Below are 23,452 nucleotides of genomic sequence, written 5' to 3' on the forward strand. Positions count from 1 at the left end.
ACACCACAATTCACCAAGCTTCACAAAGGACAAACAATTGTCAGTGAATAACAAATGTATGGTGAATGTATTTGTCCTATTTAGAGCTTAAAGCTGAAGATAGACAGTAATACAGGTTTTGGACAACACAAGATTGTGTAAATGATGACAGATTGTCACTTTTGGGTGAAAATTGGGTACATTTCTTCTGATGGAAATTACTTTTTGCAGGCTTATGGCTTCTATTTATTGTTTAGTTTTGTGGAGCTAATCGTATTTAGACTGTATTCCTAAACATTATAAGAGGAAACCTGCTCTTTGACCCTGTTACGGCAGCTGTGTTACCGCCCCGCTACACCCATATGATAAAGCGTCCTGATGGACTGACTAACACATGAGTGTGAACAGCAGAGTTAGAAAACGGCAGCCACAGTCATGGAAGTGAAAGGACTAAAGGTACGGTGTGTTTGTGTGTGAAAGTTTGTTTTCTGGTTGTTGTTGTTTGTGGACAGCATGGTCCTGATGTCAGACGAATGGGGGATTTTTAAAAAGCAGACGTAGGAAGACTCTTGAAGTGTGTGAGGTTAATATTTGTGAAAGTTGTTTTAAAACATTGCTTAGGCATTGATTATAGAACATTGCAGAAATGTTAAATAAGTAAATTAATTTGAGTTTAACCACTCTAATGCCAAAGGTGAGCTGTTTTCTTCCCAGAGTCACATAACATCTGATGGTCAAAGTGCCACTGTTAGTGGAAAGGCCGTGACTGTGGTTATTGTAAATGACGTGTGTGAGATTAGATTAGCTATATATATGTTTCCTGATTCAGCACAAGCTTCATTAACGTTTATGGAGTCATAATGTGCTTGTCATTGGCCTGTGCTAAGAGTTCCTTACTGTCAAAACATTAATTGAACATCTTCTGCCTCCATTAGAGAGGAAACTATATCGGGCCAGATGCTGCCAAACTTCTGAAGAGTTTGACCACATTTTTTTGACCTTTTTTCAGTATGCAGTAATGCCTTTGGGAGTGCAGAATGCACCTGTCATGTTCCAGCACTTCATGTGACTCTCGAGGCTTACTTGGATGACATTGTGATTAATTCTGACTGTTAAAATGAACATCTGGCAACTCTATCAGTGTTTAAATGCCTCTCTCATGCCGAAACTGTTTCATTGGCATTTCAAAATTTTGAATAGATATATAAATAACACTGTGTTCAGAATTCTTCAGACAAGCAGTAAAACAAGGGTAAAATTCAGACATACCAAAAGATTATTCCTCAGTTTTATTGCCAGAGATGGACATGATAAATGTCTGATGAAGATGAGAACTTTTCAAGTCAAGCAGGTTGAGTTAACTAGCATTGTTGTTTCCTTATCTTTGCCAACTATATGTCTAAAGATATGCCATATTGCCAGAAGTATTGGGACGCCCCTCCAAATCACTGAGTTCAGGTGTTCAATCCCTTCATGGCCACAGGTGTATAAATCAAGCTCTCGGCCTGCAGACGCTTCTACACACATTAGTGTAAGAATGGGTCGCTCTCAGGAGCTCAGTGAACTCAAGCGTGGTGCCGTGATAGGCTGACCCCTGTGCAATAAGGCCATTCCTGACATTTCCTCACTACTAAATATTCCACGCTCAACTGTTAGTGGGATTATAACAAAGTGGAAGCAATTGGAAACAGCACCTCAGCCACAAAGTAGTAGGCCACGTAGCATTACATAGTGGGGTCAGCGCATGCTGAGGGTCACAGTGTGCAGAAGTCACCAACTCAAAAAGTCAATAGCTCCAGACCTCCAAACTTCTGTGGCCTTCAGATGAGCTCAAGAACAGCGTAGAGAGCTTCATGAATGGGTTTCCATGGCCGAGCAGCTCAACCAAGTCTTACATCACCAAGAGCAATGCAAAGCGTGGATGCAGTGGAGTAAAGCAGCCGCCACTGGACTCTAGAGCAGAGAGATGTGTTCTCTGAGAGACCAATCACGCTTCTCTGTCTGGCGATCCAATGGAAGAGTCTGGGTTTGGCGGTTGCCAGGAGAACAGGACTTGTCTGACTGCATTGTGCCAATTGTAAAGTTTAGTGGGGGGGGGGATTATGGTTTGGGTTGTTTTCAGGGGTTGGGCTTGGACCCTTAATTCCAGTGAAAGGAACTCTTAATGCTTCACCAAGACATTTGGACAATTTCATGCTCACAACTTTGTGGGAACAGTTTGGGTACGGCCCCTTCCAATTTCCAGCATGACTGCGCTCTAGTTCACAAAGCGTCGGTCCATAAAGACATGGAGGAGGAGTTTGGTGTGGAGGAACTTGACTGGCCTGCACAGAGTCCTGAGCTCAACCCGATAGAACAGCTTTGGGATGAATTAGAGCGGAGACTGAGAGTCAGGCCTTCTCGTCCAACATCAGTGCCTGACCTCACAAATGAGCTTCTAGAAGAATGGGCAGAAATCCCCATAAACACACTCCTAAACCTTGAGGAAAGCCTTCCCAGAAGAGCTGAAGCTGTTAGAGAGGGTGGGCCGACTCCAGATTAAACCCTACAGGATAAGAATGGGATGGCATTAAAGCTCATGTGCATGTAAAGGCAGGCGTCCCAATTTTGGCAATATAATGTATGTTGTATGGATATGCGTAGACACTTGTTTTTGTTGAGTTGCAGCTTTTTGTATTTTGTTACTTATTTGTTACAAGTAATATTTGTTACTTGTATTTTGTTATTTAAATATTCCATAAATAGTTTTCAACTACAAAACTACCCACTTGTTTTCCTTTCTTTTGTAGAATTTAAAAATTGACCCGGAGAAGCTGTTCACCAAGCTTGAGCGGATTGGGAAGGGGTCGTTCGGAGAGGTCTTCAAAGGCATTGACAATCGCACACAACAGGTGGTTGCTATAAAGATCATTGACCTGGAGGAGGCTGAAGATGAAGTGGAGGACATCCAACAGGAGATCACAGTCCTCAGCCAGTGTGACAGCCCCTTCATTACTAAATACTATGGCTCGTATCTGAAGGTGAGTCCCATGCACTGCCAGCGTGGAGCAGTTTAATGTGTGTCAGGGAGCTCGTGTGACTGTTTAAGCTGTATTACGTAATGTTGTTATGTGACCGAGCAGATGATCACATCATGCGTATTGGTGATTTGAACTGCTCTCCAATGGTATTTGCACATAAATGTGTCTCTTCAAAATGGCTATATATCTAATTTACTCCTTCCCCACTCATGCAAAGATTTGTTCTCTGTGAGACCAGCACTGTAGGCAGCACTTTTGTCTCAAGGTGGGTAATCTGGTTTCCCCCACAGTCCATATTGGAGAGACAAAAATTGCCTGTAGCATGAGTGAGATTATGAGTGTGAGTGTGTCTGGTGTGTGAGACCTGTGATGTCCAGGGTGTTTCTCTACCTGTGGCCCAACATTTATGGGATAGACTCCAGCCTCCTGTTACCCAGCAGCCATATCACCCTGTAGCCCAAGACTGGTTTCCCACTGAAGCTAAGCAGAGCTGAGTCTGGTCAGTACCTGGATGGGAGACCAACTGGGAAAACCAGGAGCTGCTGGTAGAGCAGTTAGTGAGGCCAGCAGGGGGCGCTCACCCTGTGGTCTGTGTGGGTCCTAACGCCCCAGTATAGTGATGGGGACACTATACTGTCAAAGAGCAACGACTTTCGGATGAGACATTAAACCGAGGTCCCGACTCTCTGTGGTCATTAAAAATCCCATGGCACTTCTCGTAAAAAGAGTAGGGGTGTAACCCCGGTGTCCTGGCCAAATTCCCTTGATTGGCCCTCACCAATCACAGCCTCCTAATTATCCCCATCCACTGAATTGGCTCTATCACACTCTCTCCTCTCCACCTTTCGCTGGTGTGTGGTGAGCGCACTGGCGCCGCTGTACTGTGGCTGACGTCGCATCATCCCAGTGGAGCTGCACACTGGTGGTGGTTGAGGAGAGACCCCTGACATGAGTGTGAAGCGCTTTGGGTGTACAGTAGTACATTTGAAAGCGCTATATAAATGCCTCATTCATTCATTCATACCCTATAAGTGGTGATTCTAACTTTGGACAGTGATATTTTAGTTTTAACAGTTTTAACACCCCATGTGAGAGTTAGTTAAATGTTGTTTCTGAGTTTTTTTTGTGGCTTTAACAATCAGAATCACTTAGACTTTGGCTGATTCTCTCAAGAGGGGGTTAAAGTTTCGAGAGCTGGTATGACTTTTGCACGTGTCTTTTCATGATCAGAAAAGACTTTTGCTCTTCAGTAGATGTAAATAGGTCTAATGTGGATTAAAATTGCTCTACAAAGAAAATGTCACAGTAAAATAAACGGCCGTAATTCTAACGGCCTATAGGCTATAGTCCCATTGTTCCTGAATCCCTCTTCGTGATCTGATTCCCTTTACAGATGTGAGAGTGCAGAGTGACATTTAATAAATAAAACAATTATTACAGGTTTGGTATATAGTTTTATAGATTTTTAAAAATTAAATTCTGCTTATCAGACCAAAAGACAAGACTCACCAGTAAAAAGTCAGTTCAAACAGGAAATATATGATGTCTCTTCCAGGACACAAAACTATGGATCATCATGGAATATTTAGGAGGAGGCTCAGCTCTGGATTTGGTAAGAATTTTAATTTCCTTAACTTTACTAACAAGGGTTCATACAGTCCCCATGGTATTTACAAACTGTTTATATTTTTGCTGTTAACACCTACTGGACACACCTAATTCATGCAGTCTTTACTAATGACCTGATGAGTTGAAACAGGTCTGTTGGAAGAGGTGTACATCCAAAATGTGTAGTTATTCTGCAATCAAGACCAGGACAAGTTTGGGAAACTGTGATTTCACCAAGTACAACACATTCCTGGATCAACATCTTTGGACCTAAATTCCAATTAATCAGTCAGATTTGAGAGAAAAGCTTACTGTTTATATCAAGTTTTGTCTCAACATCATTGTTTTTCACCTATTATTTCCCTCTGATTTTAGGGATAATTTATTGGTACAAAGACCTCTGATCTAAATTTGTGCTTTTTTCAAACCTGTCCTTTATACCCTTCACCACTGCACATATTGGATGTCCCACTCATCTAACACACCTGATTCAACTCATAAGCTCCTTAAAGAGACTGCAAGACCCAAAATGGGTGTGTCCGATAAGGGAGACATCCAACATGAGCAGTAGTTGGGACTCTCCAGAAGAGGTTTGAAAGGGACTGCTCTAAAGAACATGTTTTGAGTTTTAGGACTTGAGTTTCCATTTTAGCAGATGCTATAGTCCATCTAGTTCAGATGACAAGTTGATGTGGTGACTGTTATAATGCACTATGACAGCTGTAGCCTACCCTACCCCTGGAGGACTACCTTCCTGCAGTCTTGCTCCAACACATCAGCATGTTATTAGTTATTAATCGTGAACATCTTAATTAGCTGCGTGAGGTGTTTTGATTAAAATTGGAACTAAACTCTGGAGCAGCAGGGTTGGCTACCCCCAGAAATTACTCCAGGGCCCTGTCCCAAATGGCACACTTCATGTGCACTTTCGGTCTTGGGGACTTAAATGACGAATGGGAAACCCTACACGCGTGTCCATTAAGTCCACAAGATCGTAAGGTGTCCCATTCATCATTTAAGCTTAAAGAAGGTTGCTTTTGAGTGTCATTAAACACTTTGTGGCTGCTATGCGCCCTTGATACGCACTTCAGCTGAGCTCACAAGTTTGTGAGCTCAGCTGAAGAACGCAAAGAACTTCTACTCTTCAGTCAAATCGGCAATTTGTGAGAATTTAGGGTGGCATTTGGGACCCAGGCCTATGGCTTAAAGTTGTGTTTATCCAAATGTTTAGAGTTGGTTTAAAGTCCTACACATGTTTATTGAGATTCTCTAACAGCTCTAACAGGTTATTTGATCTACAGCTGGGACCTGGAGCTCTCGATGAGTCTCATATTGCCACCATCCTCCGAGAGATCCTGAAGGGTTTGGAGTACCTACACTCAGAGAAGAAAATTCACAGAGATATTAAAGGTAGCTGTGAATGATCATGCACAGTTGATCTACTATTGAAGTCTGTAAATGATCTAGATGGAACTGTCTGAAAGCTCAAATCAACATGGCTGCCCTGTGTTTGTGTGTTCCTCCAGCTGCTAACGTCCTGTTGTCAGAGCAGGGTGAAGTGAAGCTAGCTGATTTTGGTGTGGCTGGGCAGCTCACAGACACACAGATCAAGAGGAACACGTTTGTGGGAACTCCGTTCTGGATGGCACCAGAGGTCATTAAACAGTCAGAGTATGACTCAAAGGTCAGATCCAATCACCATGTAATGCATGTCCCAAAGGTTTAGTCATAGCCAGGCTTGGGTAAGCATTTAAGGGGCTTTCGTAACCTTTACATAGTTCCTAGAACTATTGGCGGACGTACCCACTTGTTTTAATGTTCACACCACAGGAACTGGAATACTTTTAGTTCTAGGAACTTCTTTTGGGGGACTAAAAGAGCTCCTACTACTAGGGTCTAACCAAGCACAAAAGGAACTATCAGTGATGTAAGTGTACGCTGATTGGCTGAACGCACACGAAACACCAGCACCCGCCATTTTTTTATAAAGCCGTGTAAACAAACAGATTATAGCCAAGTGAAGCATGATTTTGTATTTCTGCTCAGCTAGCAACATTGGGCTTCAACCACACGGCAAATGTTTCATATACTGTCTACTTTATTTGTATAGCAGTTTTATGTAATCACGTATTAGACAGGACTTTTAAACAGATCGTAAATTAATGAAGTTGGAGAATGGGAGCGCTGTGAGCTCAGACTCTGGTGTTCACAGCACTGTCAAAATGAAAGTCACAACAACAAGAGTGGATTACGTCACTTCAGCGTTACTGCCGGTGCGAATGCAACCAAGAAAATGGTCCTAGGGGAATATCTAGTTCTTTGGGAAGCACCCTAGTGCCTAGTTCCTATACCTAAGCTCCTAAAACTACCTGGTGCCAAAAGCCCCTTTAAACCAGAGGTAGCCAACCCTGCCCCTGGAGGACTACCTTCCACAGACTTCAGGTCAACCCAGCTCCAATACACCTGCCTTATATTTTCAGAGCCGGACCGTAACGGAGTACATTTACTTGAGTACAGTGCTTAAGTAGACATTTGAGGGATCTGTACTTTACTCGAGTATCATTTTTTGGGGAGTACTCATGACTTTACTCAAGTACATTTGAGAGGCCAATATTGTACTCTTTACTCCAATATCCATAACCATAAGTACCCGTAAAAAAAAAGAAATAAGAAAAATCTTGGAAACCCTCAATTTGTCGTTTACCTCTCAAACGTGATTGGATTGTGCAGGCGCCACTGATTGGGACGGCCTATCAGCAATCAGCTTCAGCTTTCCGCCAAAGTCAACTCCATGGTCAGATTTAGATAAGAGACGAAACATCGGATGAGGACGCAGCAGGTCCATCCGGGAATGTGCCGACCCGTGGTGATCTTGAGTATGCGGTGTGTGTTAAACACAGTCAGCTTCAAATGTGGCTGCAAATAATCCATCAAAACTAGCAGAGGTTTGTCAGTGTTGCCATTGTGATATTGCCTTGTGGGCAAATAAGAAATGTTAAATAAAGCAACATGGTAAAAAGATGAAAATGATTTTACTTTCAATTCCTTATACATTCTCCAAGGCATTAACACTAACAGTTTTACAACTCCATGTAGGACGTTTCTGCTCATAAATGTAAGCACTCTGGCAGTAGTAAGGCAATATTTAGAAAATGTACTCTTGATACTCAAGTACTTTTACTTGTCCTTGAGTAAAATTTAGCAAGGGGTATCTGTACTTTTACTCAGTAATGAAGCAGTGTACTCTGGTTATTTTCTAGTAATACTGAACACCTTGATTAGTTGGTTCGGGTGTTTGTGGATCATCAGTTCTCAACCAGAGCAATGACATTTATGTTCACAATTTGTGTGCCATTGTTTATCAGGTCCAGAAATGCTGGTCTTATGCACATCTTTAGCGTGTATACAGTGCAACTATTTCTATTATTGTTAAGGATATTAAGAGTTCATGATTTCCAGTTATAAGCCTCATTTGTAGCTTATTCTGGCCCAGAACCGCCCCCTTAGATAATAAGAGAATGACGTGTAGCATAGCCAAGCACATGTACTGTATAGTTCATTCAGGTGTGTGTGTATGTGTGTTTTATAGGCAGATATCTGGTCATTGGGCATAACTGCAATTGAGCTGGCAAAAGGAGAGCCACCTCACTCTGATCTTCATCCCATGAAGGTGCTATTTCTCATCCCTAAGGAAAATTCACCCACACTGGAAGGAAACTACAATAAAGCTCTCAAAGAGTTTGTAGATGCCTGTCTCAATAAAGACCCCAACTTTGTAAGTGGTGCTAAACTATTTATCACAGGGGTATCCAATCCTGTTTCTGGTTCGCTGCAGAGTTTAGCTTCCACCTGCTCCAACAGACCTGCCTGGATTTTTCCAGGTACTGTCTGATTCAAGTGTATTTGGACCTAAACTCTGCTGGAAGGCGGCTCTCCAGGAGCAAGATTGGACACCCCTAATATAGTAGCAGGGTTCTTTAAATCCACTGCTCTGCAGAGTTTAGCTCAAACCATGACCAATCTCTCCTACCTGGGATGTTCTAGTAAGGCTGGCCAAACACTTGAAGATTTTAAACCTGATTTTGGGCCTGATTTGCAACCCCCAACGATCTGGGGTGTGTGGCCTTATTTGAGGCTTCTCGCAACCAACTTTTTGTCCAAATCCCACTTAATAGTGTGGTGTCATTATTATTATTTTTCAACTCCTGATCGTGTTGAAGCCTGCATGATTTTAAATCTTGCTCGGGCTGCCTCTGACGTGATACCCACGGTAGCCAATGAGAGCGAGCAAGCTTCACTTACACGCCACAAACATACCACAAAAGTGGAGTATTGAGAAACAAAAGATCACCCATATTCTTCTTTTCTCCTTTGTTTTTATTCCTGTAAAACAAGATTCACCCCAGGAGAACCAGCTGACGACATCGATCGTCCTCCTTTTGTGTTTCTTCTCAAGTCACGTTTGATCTCGCGAGTCTTTGTCAACAGGAGTGGGGTCTCGCAGACCTGGACGAATCTTCTAATTATAAGTATAGCAATTGGTGCCCTTATTTCTGTGGTCTCTCATAGATTTAAAATTGGTTTAGATTTGAAAATTGTCTAATGTGTCCCAGGCATTACTCTGAAGACCTTGATTAGCTTGCTCAAGTGTCTTTGATTAGGGTTGAAGCTAAACATTGCAGAGCAGTGGCCCAATAGGGCCCGATTTGAGTAACCCTGCTATATAGTCTCGAGATTTCTGCATCTGTAGAGAGGGTGGGAAACTGTGTGTCCCACGATGGCCACTGTCCTGCAGAGTTAGGCTCCAAAGTAGTAAGGCTCATCAAACACATCTGCCTAAAAGTTTCAAGAAATCCTGAAGTAAATCTGGGTCTATTTTTTTCTGGGTGTGTTTGATTAGCATTGGAGCTAAACTCTGGAGGACAGTTGCCCTTGAGGGCCAGAGCAGCCACCCCTAATATATAGTCAATGTTTGTGTTGTCTCTGCCAGAGGCCAACAGCTAAAGAGCTTTTGAAACACAAATTTATTCGATTTGCCAAGAAGCCATCATACCTGGCAGATCTCATAGACAAGTACAAGAGATGGAAAGTAAAACAGGCCCGAGAAGAGTCCAGCTCAGATTCAGACTCGTAAGCATTAAACAAACATCGGCACATTTAGTTATAACATTACAATTATTTATTCACTGAGGAAATATTGTGTGTGCATGTTCTAAGAGACGATGGTGAAGCATCTGGAGAGTCTGTGAATGACGACTGGATCTTCAACACTATCACTGACAAAGAGCCCAGTCGGAAACAAAATGGAGTCGTAAAGAAGGAAGAACTCAACCACAAAGAGGTGAGGAATCAGATGTGCCGAAGTCTTTGCATTTGATACAAAATAACAAAGGAGGAGTTGTTTTAAAGACATCAAGTACACTTATCAAGCAAAAGATGTTTGTTTGTTGTATTTTATATTCAGACCGAGAGCGTATGCAAGTGTATGCACACTATACTGTCCATGTCCAGAAAGGGAATAAAAACATCATCACAGTAGTCCATATGAGACATCAGTGGGTTAATTAGAGTCTCTTGAAGCGTCGGAAATACATTTGGGTCCAAAAATAACAAAAACTACGACTTTATTCAGCATTGTCTTCTCTTTTGCTTTTGTGTTCAATCCTCAAATAAAGATTCAAACGGTTGTGAATCAGCGTATTGATTCATGATTCGGATCGCGTGTCAAACTACTGAAATCACATGACATTGGCGATCCAAATCATGAATCAATACGAACACGACAATCCGAATCATGAATCAATACGAACACGACAATTCGTATAATAAATCAATACGAACACGACAATCCGAATCATGAATCAATACGAACACGACAATCCGTATCATGAATCAATACGAACACGACGATCCGAATCATGAATCAATACGAACACGACAATCTGAATCATGAATCAATACGAACATGACAATCCGAATCATGAATCAATACGAACACGACGATCCGAATCATGAATCAATACGCGCACGGCAATCCGAATCATGAATCAATACGAACACGACAATCCGAATCATGAATCAATACGAACACGACAATCCGAATCATGAATCAATACGAACACGACAATCCGTATCATGAATCAATACGAACACGACAATCCGTATCATGAATCAATACGAACACGACAATCCGTATCATGAATCAATATGAACATGACAATTCGTATCATTAATCAAAACGAACACGGCAATCCGAATCATGAATCAATACGAAAACGACAATCCGTATCATGAATCAATACGAGCACGACAATCCGAACCATGAATCAAAACGAACACGACAATCCGAATCATGAATCAATACGAACACGACAATCCGTATCATGAATCAATACGAACACGACAATCTGAATCATGAATCAATACGAACACGACAATCCGTATCATGAATCAATACGAACACGACAATCCGAATCATGAATCAATACGAACACGACAATCCGTATCATGAATCAATACGAACACGACAATCCGAATCATGAATCAATACGAACACGAAAATCCGTATCATGAATCAATACGAACACGACAATCCGAATCATGAATCAATACGAACACGACAATCCGTATCATGAATCAATACGAACACGACAATCCGAATCATGAATCTATACGAACACGACAATCCGTATCATGAATCAATATGAACACGACAATCCGAATCATGAATCAATACGAGCACGACAATCCAAATCATGAATCAATACGAACACGACAATCCGTATCATGAATCAATACGAACACGACAATCCGAATCATGAATCAATACGAACACGACAATCCGTATCATGAATCAATACGAACACGACAATCCATATCATGAATCAATACGAACACGACAATCCGTATCATGAATCAATACGAACACGACAATCCGTATCATGAATCAATACGAACACGACAATCCGTATCATGAATCAATCAATCAATCAATCAATCAACTTTATTTATATAGCGCTTTTACAATCATGATTGTGTCAAAGCAGCTTCACAGTGTCAAACAGGGTAATATTGCGACAAAATTAGATTTGGCTGTACAGCCGTACTGGAGAAAACAGTGATGTTATCAGCTTATTTTAATTTATCATATAGTGACAATGTTGGCAGATCAGTATTATAGTTTATAGAATTAAATAAGACCTAATTCATATATTTTATTTGTATAATAAGTTGAATAACTTTAATCATATTTTTAGTGTCCCCAACTGAGCAAGCCAAGCCAAAGGCGACAGTGGCAAGGAACCAAAACTCCATCGGGGCGTGATGGAGAAAAATAAACCTTGGGAGAAACCAGACTCAGTCGGGGTGCCAGTTCTCCTCTGGCCTATTAACACACCGTGTAAGATTATTATTCTGGCAACCTTACAGGTCGGAAATCATATTAGATCGGATTATTCAAAATTTTCAGGGTATCACGGAAGAGACAGATTTATTTAGGATGGGGCGTCAATTACACAAGAGTATGAATACATGAAAGATCGGAATTATTGCGCCGAAGACGGGTTTTGAGCATGTCGTGCCAGTGAGGCAAATTCGGAGGAGACACCATTTGACACGGCTCAGCAGACACTCCAGGATGCGTTGGTCATGTCCAGGCAGGTCCACCATCTGATCCGGACAGGGCCCAGATCCGGGATAAACCTCGGGATAAACAGAGAGACTAACATTAGCGTAGATGTCACTCTTTTTATGATGTAACGAGTACATCAGGTGTTATGGGAAGTGTTCCCGGTTCCGGCTGACCTAGTTAATGCAGCCTAACAATCAGTCAATTGAATTGAATAATGAAAGTTAAAAATGTTCTATGTGTATGCCATAGTAAAGAGATGTGTTTTTAGTCTAGATTTAAACTGACAGAGTGTGTCTGCTTCCCGAACAATGCTAGGAAGACTATTCCACAATTTAGGAGCTAAATAGGAAAATGATCGACCGCCTGCAGTTGATTTAGATATTCTAGGTATTATCAACTGGCCAGAGTTTTGAGACCGCAATCCGAATCAATACGAACACGACAATCCGAATCATGAATCAATACGAACACGACAATCCGTATCATGAATCAATACGAACACGAAAATCCGTATCATGAATCAATGCGAACACGACAATCCGAATCATGAATCAACACGAACACGAAAATCTGTATCATGAATCAATACGAACACGACAATCCGTATCATGAATCAATACGAACACGACAATCCGAATCATGAATCTATACGAACACGACAATCCGAATCATGAATCAATACGAACACGACAATCCGTATCATGAATCAATACGAACACGAAAATCCGTATCATGAATCAATACGAACACGACAATCCATATCATGAATCAATACGAACACGACAATCCGAATCATGAATCTATACGAACACGACAATCTGAATCATGAATCAATACGAACACGACAATCCATATCATGAATCAATACGAACACGACAATCCGAATCATGAATCAATACGAGCACGACAATCCGAATCATGAATCAATACGAACACGACAATCCGTATCATTAATCAATACGAACACGACAATCCGTATCATTAATCAATACGAACACGACAATCTGAATCATGAATCAATACGAACACGACAATCCGTATCATGAATCAATACGAACACGACAATCCGAATCATGAATCAATACGAGCACGACAATCCGAATCATGAATCAATACGAACACGACAATCCGTAATCCGTATCATGAATCAATACGAGCACGACAATCCGTATCATGAATCAATACGAACACGACAATCCGAATCATGAATCAATACGAACACGACAATCCGTATCATGAATCAATACGAGCACGACAATCCGTATCATGAATCAATACGAACACGAAAATCTGTATCATGAATCAATACGAACACGACAATCCGAATCATGAATCAATACGAACACGACAATCCATATCATGAATCAATACGTGCACGACAATCCTTATCATGAATCAATACGAACACGAAAATCTGTATCATGAATCAACACGAACACGAAAATCTGTATCATGAATCAATACGAACACGACAATCCGTATCATGAATCAATACGAACACGACAATCCGAATCATGAATCTATACGAACACGACAATCCGAATCATGAATCAATACGAACACGACAATCCGTATCATGAATCAATACGAACACGAAAATCCGTATCATGAATCAATACGAACACGACAATCCATATCATGAATCAATACGAACACGACAATCCGAATCATGAATCTATACGAACACGACAATCTGAATCATGAATCAATACGAACACGACAATCCATATCATGAATCAATACGAACACGACAATCCGAATCATGAATCAATACGAGCACGACAATCCGAATCATGAATCAATACGAACACGACAATCCGTATCATTAATCAATACGAACACGACAATCCGTATCATTAATCAATACGAACACGACAATCTGAATCATGAATCAATACGAACACGACAATCCGTATCATGAATCAATACGAACACGACAATCCGAATCATGAATCAATACGAGCACGACAATCCGAATCATGAATCAATACGAACACGACAATCCGTAATCCGTATCATGAATCAATACGAGCACGACAATCCGTATCATGAATCAATACGAACACGACAATCCGAATCATGAATCAATACGAACACGACAATCCGTATCATGAATCAATACGAGCACGACAATCCGTATCATGAATCAATACGAACACGAAAATCTGTATCATGAATCAATACGAACACGACAATCCGAATCATGAATCAATACGAACACGACAATCCATATCATGAATCAATACGTGCACGACAATCCTTATCATGAATCAATACGAACACGAAAATCTGTATCATGAATCAATACGAACACGAAAATCTGTATCATGAATCAATACGAACACGACAATCCGAATCATGAATCAATACGAACACGACAATCTGTATCATGAATCAATACGAGCACGACAATCCGTATCATGAATCAATACGAACACGAAAATCTGTATCATGAATCAATACGAACACGACAATCCGTATCATGAATCAATACGAACACGACAATCCGTATCATGAATCAATACGAACACGACAATCCGAATCATGAATCAATACGAACACGACAATCCGTATCATGAATCAATACGAACACGACAATCCGTATCATGAATCAATACGAGCACGACAATCCGAATCATGAATCAATACGAACACGACAATCCGTATCATGAATCAATACGAGCACGACAATCCGTATCATGAATCAATACGAGCACGACAATCCGTATCATGAATCAATACGAACACGACAATCCGAATCATGAATCAATACGAACACGACAATCCGTATCATGAATCAATACGAGCACGACAATCCGTATCATGAATCAATACGAACACGAAAATCTGTATCATGAATCAATACGAACACGACAATCCGAATCATGAATCAATACGAACACGACAATCCGAATCATGAATCAATACGAACACGACAATCCATACATGAATCAATACGTGCACGACAATCCTTATCATGAATCAATACGAACACGAAAATCTGTATCATGAATCAATACGAACACGAAAATCTGTATCATGAATCAATACGAACACGACAATCCGAATCATGAATCAATACGAACACGACAATCTGTATCATGAATCAATACGAGCACGACAATCCGTATCATGAATCAATACGAACACGAAAATCTGTATCATGAATCAATACGAACACGACAATCCGTATCATGAATCAATACGAACACGACAATCCGTATCATGAATCAATACGAACACGACAATCCGAATCATGAATCAATACGAACACGACAATCCGTATCATGAATCAATACGAACACGACAATCCGTATCATGAATCAATACGAGCACGACAATCCGAATCATGAATCAATACGAACACGACAATCCGAATCATGAATCAATACGAACACGACAATCCGTATCATGAATCAATACGAACACGACAATCCGAATCATGAATCAATACGAACACGACAATCCGTATCATGAATCAATACGAACACGAAAATCTGTATCATGAATCAATACGAACACGACAATCCGAATCATGAATCAATACGAACACGACAATCCGTATCATGAATCAATACGAACACGACAATCCGTATCATGAATCAATACGAACACGACAATCCGAATCATGAATCTATCCATTTTCAATCCGTATCATGAATCAATACGAACACGACAATCCGAATCATGAATCAATACGAACACGACAATCCGAATCATGAATCAATACGAACACGAAAATCTGTATCATGAATCAATACGAACACGACAATCCGAATAATGAATCAATACGAACACGACAATCCGAATCATGAATCAATACGAACACGACAATCCGTATCATGAATCAATACGAACACGACAATCCGAATCATGAATCTATACGAACACGACAATCCGTATCATGAATCAATACGAACACGACAATCCGTATCATGAATCAATACGAACACGAAAATCCGTATCATGAATCAATACGAACACGACAATCCGTATCATGAATCAATACGAACACGACAATCCGAATCATGAATCTATACGAACACGACAATCCGTATCATGAATCAATACGAACACGACAATCCGAATCATGAATCAATACGAGCACGACAATCCGAATCATGAATCAATACGAACACGACAATCCGTATCATGAATCAATACGAACACGACAATCCGTATCATGAATCAATACGAACACGACAATCCGTATCATGAATCAATACGAACACGACAATCCGTATCATGAATCAATACGAACACCACAATCCGTATCATGAATCAATACGAACACGACAATCCGTATCATGAATCAATACGAACACGACAATCCGAATCATGAATCAATACGAACACGACAATCCGTATCATGAATCAATACGAACACGACAATCCGAATCATGAATCAATACGAACACGACAATCCGAATCATGAATCAATACGAACACGACAATCCGAATCATGAATCAATACGAACACGACAATCCGTATCATGAATCAATACGAACACGACAATCCGAATCATGAATCAATACGAACACGACAATCCGAATCATGAATCAATACGAACACGACAATCCGTATCATGAATCAACACGAACACGACAATCTGAATCATGAATCAATACGAACACGACAATCCGAATCATGAATCAATCACGTGTCAACCTGCTGAAATCACGTGACATTGGATGAATTCATGACCAGCTGTTTTGATTGTTTTGTTTCAAGATGCACACCAGTAAAGTTTATAAAAAACTACTTAAATGTCCTAATTGGACTAAGGCCTAATCCTGGCATAGTCTAAGCCCTGTCTGTGAAACCGGGCCATAGTGTTTGTGGTTGTCAGATGTTAGTGGATCATGCTGATAGTTCATGTGATTCTCTACACCAGTGGTTAGTCTACTAGGGCACCTGTGTGAACTTGAGAAAGTCGTGCACTAAAAACATCTCCTGCATCAATACTAGTACACACAGATAGGACACACTACTACTCTACTCTCTCTCTCTCTCTCTCTCTCTCTCTCTCTCTCTCTCTCTCTCTCTCTCTCTCTCTCTCTCTCTCTCTCTCTCTCTCTCTCTCTCTCTCTCTCTCTCTCTCTCTCTCTCTCTCTCTCTCTCTCTCTCTCTCTCTCTCTCTCTCTCTCTCTCTCTCTCTCAGGTTTCAGACAGTGCAAAAAGGTCTCCATCCAAGAGCACATCTTCCATTATATCTCCATTGTTTGCAGAGGTAAGAATTTGATTCTGATGACCGCTCCAAATTTGTTTTCTTCATTGAATTAGGGTTAGATTGACATGATAAAGCAAGTGAATATCAGTGCATATTGATCAATGTTTGTATCAGAAGTGGGCCGACCCCATGTTGCTGGTCTGGGTCACAGGATGAGTGTGTTTGTTGTTCTGTCAGCTGAAGCAGAAGCGAGGTGTTTATAAGCCAGCTGTGTTAGAGGAGCTGAGGCAGGCCGTGCTCCTGGCGGAGGAGACGTGTCCCGGGATCACTGACTCTATGGTGACAGGGGTGCTTCAGAGGCTAAAGAGGTATTCACAGCACCCTGCCTGCACTGCCCATCACACGTGTGTTTAATGGGTTCTGCACACTGTGCGATTTTCAAAATCCTTTGCGAATGTTGCTTGTCAGACTGTAAAAAATATGGACGTAGTGTCCGTGACGTCACCCATAGGATTGCGCAATGAGCTGTTCTGAAGCTGGCCGTCGCCATCTTGCAAGCGGGTCATCGCGTGTCACTCCCGGATAACAGAAAATGGGCAAAAAGGCGGGATGTGGGCGGAGCTTAGGTGACGCAATGACTATAGACGGCGGATAAATGGCTATCCACCTGTCAATTAAAGTACCCAAAAAATTCACCCCCTCTCAGTTGTCATGAAGGTCAAAATTAGCCGTATAGACCAAAACCGCAATTTGTCCCAGGCTGTAAACATGTTTTTTCTGCTGTAAAGTTGGGCATTTTAACATGGGGCTCAAAGAGATTCTGCTCCTTCTGGAGCCGGTCCCTAGTGGCCAGTCGATGAATTGCAGTTAACATTACTTCCGTGTTGGCTTCAAGAGAGATCGCGGGAGGTTACCGCTTGGTCAGACCGTACGAACATAATCCCTGATGTAAGCCATGTCAACATGCGCAGAAAAACGCACAGGCTTGCCTATGTGTAGAGGGGGCCCCAGATTGGCCAGACCTTTTTTTTTTGTAAAACTATGTATTTACTTCAGCACGAACAAAAAAAAAACAAAAAAAACATTGGCCCTTAAGAAACATAAAACAGCAGGTGATTGGATATATATGTGGTTCTGTGCATCTGTCCAATCAGCTGCTGGTTTTCATTTATGTCACTGCTATCGCTAAAAAAAGTATGATAGTGAAGCACAAAAATGGAAAATACAAAGGTAAAAAAGAACAACGTAACCAGAGAAAAAAAATCCCTAAATTGACTGGATACTTCAAGACGAGATCCACAGCAGGAGGGCTGCCAGCTAGCATCAGCTCTTTAAGGCTGCGTCTTCCATTTAAAGGCAACATGGTATTATTAGCTGTCTCAATGTGTGTATATGCCAGTTCACCATATTTGCTTGTGGACCATATAGGCTATGGCACTAAATACATTTTTCCAGTAAAGTATAATGATTAAGGGGGCCGCCACCTCACACAAAAGCAGCCATGGGGCCCTGACCACCTTAATCCGCCTCTGCATGTCACACTGTAGGATCTCAGTTGGCATTAATGTCAGACTGTACGATAGTCAAGGCGCGCTAAAAACGGACGCACGCATGCAAGAAACTCGTCCGGTGTTTTGTATCATCAATGAATGACGCGTTCAGTGACGGTGAGCTACATTACACGCGGGACTGAAATGACAGCCACAAAAAAATCTCTGGCTCTCGTTTTGGTCATAGTTTGTCTTGATAAACCGAGATATTTGAAGGTTGTCGTAGGAGAAGTCACACTGCAGGATTGTGCGGCAAACTTCTGACACTGCCAGAATTTCGTCTGAGGTAAAATTTGATCGCAGCGCTCATTAATCGGCTGCCGGTGAACATGTCAAACTAACGACCAAAGACGTCAGATTTTAGCCTACACTCTAAAAAATGCTGGGTTAAAAACAACCCAAGTTGGGTTGAAAATGCACTAACCCAATAATTGGGTTGTTTTAACCCAATGGTTGAGTTGTTCTTACAAAGCAATTGGGTTGTCTTAAGCAACATTTAACCCAACCAGTGGGTTAAAACAACTCAACCATTGGGTTAAAACAACTCAACCATTGGGTTAAAACAACTCAACCACTGGGTTAAAACAACTCAACCATTGGGTTAAAACAACTCAACCATTGGGTTAAAACAACTCAACCATTGGGTTAAAACAACTCAACCATTGGGTTAAAACAACTCAACCATTGGGTTAAAACAACTCAACCATTGGGTTAAAACAACTCAACCACTGGGTTAAAACAACTCAACCATTGGGTTAAAACAACTCAACCATTGGGTTAAAACAACTCAACCATTGGGTTAAAACAACTCAACCACTGGGTTAAAACAACTCAACCATTGGGTTAAAACAACTCAACCATTGGGTTAAAACAACTCAACCACTGGGTTAAAACAACTCAACCATTGGGTTAAAACAACTCAACCATTGGGTTAAAACAACTCAACCATTGGGTTAAAACAACTCAACCATTGGGTTAAAACAACTCAACCATTGGGTTAAAACAACTCAACCACTGGGTTAAAACAACTCAACCATTGGGTTAAAACAACTCAACCATTGGGTTAAAACAACTCAACCACTGGGTTAAAACAACTCAACCATTGGGTTAAAACAACTCAACCATTGGGTTAAAACAACTCAACCATTGGGTTAAAACAACTCAACCATTGGGTTAAAACAACTCAACCATTGGGTTAAAACAACTCAACCACTGGGTTAAAACAACTCAACCATTGGGTTAAAACAACTCAACCATTGGGTTAGTGCATTTTCAACCCAACTTGGGTTGTTTTTAACCCAGCATTTTTTAGAGTGTAGGATCAGAGGAATCTTTTAGGAAAATTTGTCTCAGGCGGCCAAATCGTGGCCAAAATCGCACACTATGTTTAAGGGTGAGTTGTCTGATGTGTGTTTTCTGCCTGACAGGTTTTCCTCTCATCATTGACTCTGCATGAAGACTCTTTCTCTATGGGTGTGACATTTGACTCAGTGCACTCCACACACACCCTGAATGCTGTGTGTTTCTTATAATGATGTTGTTGCATAGTGTGTGTATAATGTGTTTTTGCCATGTTATTAAGGTGGGATCCTGATTAAGCCATTTAAAATATCAGGCCATTTAATAATAAGATCTGTTTTAGTCGAATGGATTACAAGTGGGCGATCACAATTTTGAGCTTGTACACTTTCGATAACTTCCAGAAGCAGTTAAAAACACATTTGACTGGATTGCTTTCATAGTGTAAACACTCGTGTATGTGGTCGAATGTGTTCGAACTACTGACCTGATGCATAAACATCAAGAGCGCTAGCCAGACGGGATTTAAACGGCTGGAGACCAAAGTTTGGTTTGAAGATGAAAAGCTCATGTTCTCTCAGCAGTCCTGATTTCTAACACACACACACAGCGTTCGGCTGGTCTTGTGTCTGTCAGAGTAGAAACTAAAGCTGATGCTCGCCGTGTTTTTCCATCGTCTCCATTCGCATTAATATGTAAATTGTGAGTTTCATTCATCCGTTAGATGGAAAGATCTGAAAAAGCCTGTAGAGTTACCCGCCCATAGACCCTCCCCTCGAAGAAATCAGGACAGAAGTGTCTGAAAGTGGCCAAAAGAGACGGATTAAAACACCAGGTGTAAACGGGAATATCTCCCTCGTCTATTTGTGATCCGATCGACCAAAACACGTCTTTACACCAGCTGTAGACAGGGCCTCGGGTACTTGCTGTATGTGCATGAGTGGACTGGATTTGTTTAACGACCCTATAGACTCATTTAATAACTGTAGTTTTCCTTTCCGTGTTGATATTTCCTATAGAGCGCTGCAGCGAGGACGTATTTTTGTTGGTCAACCTGACTAAATTCACCTGGGACAAAAACCCCATTGGCTGATTACAGAAAATAAGCTCTGAGACCAAACAAAAGTTAATGATACTTACACATTTTGTTCACAAATGAACGCAACTTTTATTAATTCAAGTCTAAATACAGAAGTAAAAAGCTAAAGCTAAAACTACCCGATCACATGACTTCAACATCACCATTAAGCTAACTCGATTGCAGGTTTAGGCCAACAAAACTACGCCACTCTCATCAGCTCTCTATTGAAACAGGATGTCAGTGTGGGTCGGGGTATATAAAACTCATTTTTATTTAAAGATTCAACTGATTTTTGAGTAAGTTTAATGTAATTTTAGCTGAAAACATCCAAATTGATAGAACTTTAAAATTATAGGCAGCAGCTTTTTTTGTGCCTTTTACATCAAAGCCACAACTCAAGCTACTCGCTAGTCAGGTGATGTCAGGGGGCGGGGCTTCTCATCCTAAAGAGCATTTGATTGGACTAAACTGGATGTATCTGAAATGAGTGGCCATATCCAGTGCAAAATGAACAGCTATCACTATTTCCTGGAAGTTTAAATTTGATATGTTAAAATGGTCAACATACTGATGGACATGAACTAAAAGCTACACATTTTGTTCTCAAGGGGTTTGTGTGTGTATTTTTCTAACAAGCTATAATTGCGCAATAATTAAATAACAGTTGATTGTCATTTTAAAAGTATTAAAAACAACATATTAGCAGATTTGTATTCCTTAAAATTGTAATTTCCTGTCCCTGTGCTAAACTGATTTTTATGCTGTGGCTGGTCTTGAGATGGTTATTGGAAATATCCCAAAAGTTCATTAGTGTATTAATATCTTAGCAACATGCTCATGTAGGACTGTAGACGGACTGTAAGGGTTATAAACCATAATCTTTTTCATAATTTTTATAGTCAGTGTTTAAGATTTTTGTGATATGAAGGTTTACCTCGTGTTAATCATTGAACAAATAGTATTTTAAAGTGCGTCATGTCTAAGCCACAAGCAATCAGGATAGCAAAAAAAAAAAATAGACAGCAGTACAATGTCGGCCCGGATTTGGCCCGTATCTGGCCCACGTTGAATCCAGATGTGGGCTGGATCGTCTAGGCATGGTAATTTTGTACCGTAATCTTCCAGTGTCCCCAAAGGTTTGGAGTTACAGCACTTAGATCGCACCTGAGTGATAACAGCATTTTAATGCAGTTATGTAACGATGTCCAATGGGATTATCTGTGCTAAAGTTCAAATCACACTAACACACAAAGTTAACAGCTATCACCATATCCTGGAAGAGAGTGTAAATGTTTAAATTTGATATGTTAAAATGGTCAAAATACTGATGGACATTAACTAAAAGCTACAAATTTGGTTCTCAAGGTGTTTGTGTGTGTGTATCTGCTGCTTTTTTTCTATAATTGTGCCATAATTCAATAACTGTCGATTGTCCTTTTGCTAGCATTGCTGGTAAACGACTATTACCTAAACATATTAGCAGATTTGTATCACTTAAAATGGTAAGTTCCTTTGTCCCTGTGCTGAACTGATTTTTATGCTGTGGCTGGTCTTGTTATTTTAAATATCCCAAAAGTTCATGAATGCAGTTATGTAACAATGTCCTACGGGATTATCTGTGCTGAAGTTCAGATCGCACTAACACACGTGATCAGCCCGATGAGCATCGTGTGAGGAAGCACCGGTGTCCATTAGGTAACAGCTGAACCAATCCAAACGGCAACTGAGCAAATTCACACAATTTTAATTCTTACATCAAAAAAAAAACAAGATCAAAATTTGTCACTCTATATACAGATATTACATACAATGTTTATACACTTATTACATCATTTTTTACACAAGAAAAATATACATAAAAATGTAAACTTTTGTATACAAAAAAATACCTTAGACAAATTAAAGACCAATAACAAAAGGTGACTAGACTATCCTATGAGTTGTAAAAACGGTTCTACAGTACATTCAGTGAGTACAGGAATCAGTCAGCCATCCCAACGCAGAGTGCAAGCGGTTTCTGTCAGGGGGTTTCTCTGTGCAGCCGACCCGCACAGGACACACAGTAGTAACACAGTAAAAAAAAACATGGACTACACACACACACACACACACAC

General features: G+C 40.7%; 1 protein-coding gene across 1 annotated transcript; it reads left to right on the forward strand.

Moving 5' to 3' along the window:
• Positions 1 to 414: 414 nt before the first annotated feature.
• On the forward strand, positions 415 to 22,507 carry stk24a (serine/threonine kinase 24a (STE20 homolog, yeast)). Its single transcript, XM_067444886.1, has 11 exons — positions 415 to 435; positions 2,769 to 2,999; positions 4,555 to 4,611; positions 5,909 to 6,017; positions 6,134 to 6,291; positions 8,197 to 8,382; positions 9,598 to 9,737; positions 9,825 to 9,948; positions 17,400 to 17,468; positions 17,646 to 17,776; positions 20,386 to 22,507. Exons 1-11 carry the CDS (start codon positions 415 to 417, stop codon positions 20,402 to 20,404), a joined length of 1,245 nt encoding a protein of 414 aa, XP_067300987.1. The 3' UTR covers positions 20,405 to 22,507.
• Positions 22,508 to 23,452: the final 945 nt, after the last annotated feature.

The sequence above is a fragment of the Pseudorasbora parva genome, chromosome 5 (genome assembly GCF_024679245.1).
Source record: "Pseudorasbora parva isolate DD20220531a chromosome 5, ASM2467924v1, whole genome shotgun sequence".
NCBI classification, from domain to species: Eukaryota; Metazoa; Chordata; class Actinopteri; order Cypriniformes; family Gobionidae; genus Pseudorasbora; species Pseudorasbora parva.

Coding starts and splice junctions, on each gene's coding strand:
- stk24a (XM_067444886.1), top strand. CDS start 415: ATGGAAGTGAAAGGACTAAAG. Junction 4,612..5,908: donor GAGGCTCAGCTCTGGATTTG/GTAAGAATTTTA, acceptor TTTGATCTACAG/CTGGGACCTGGAGCTCTCGA. Junction 6,018..6,133: donor AATTCACAGAGATATTAAAG/GTAGCTGTGAAT, acceptor GTGTTCCTCCAG/CTGCTAACGTCCTGTTGTCA.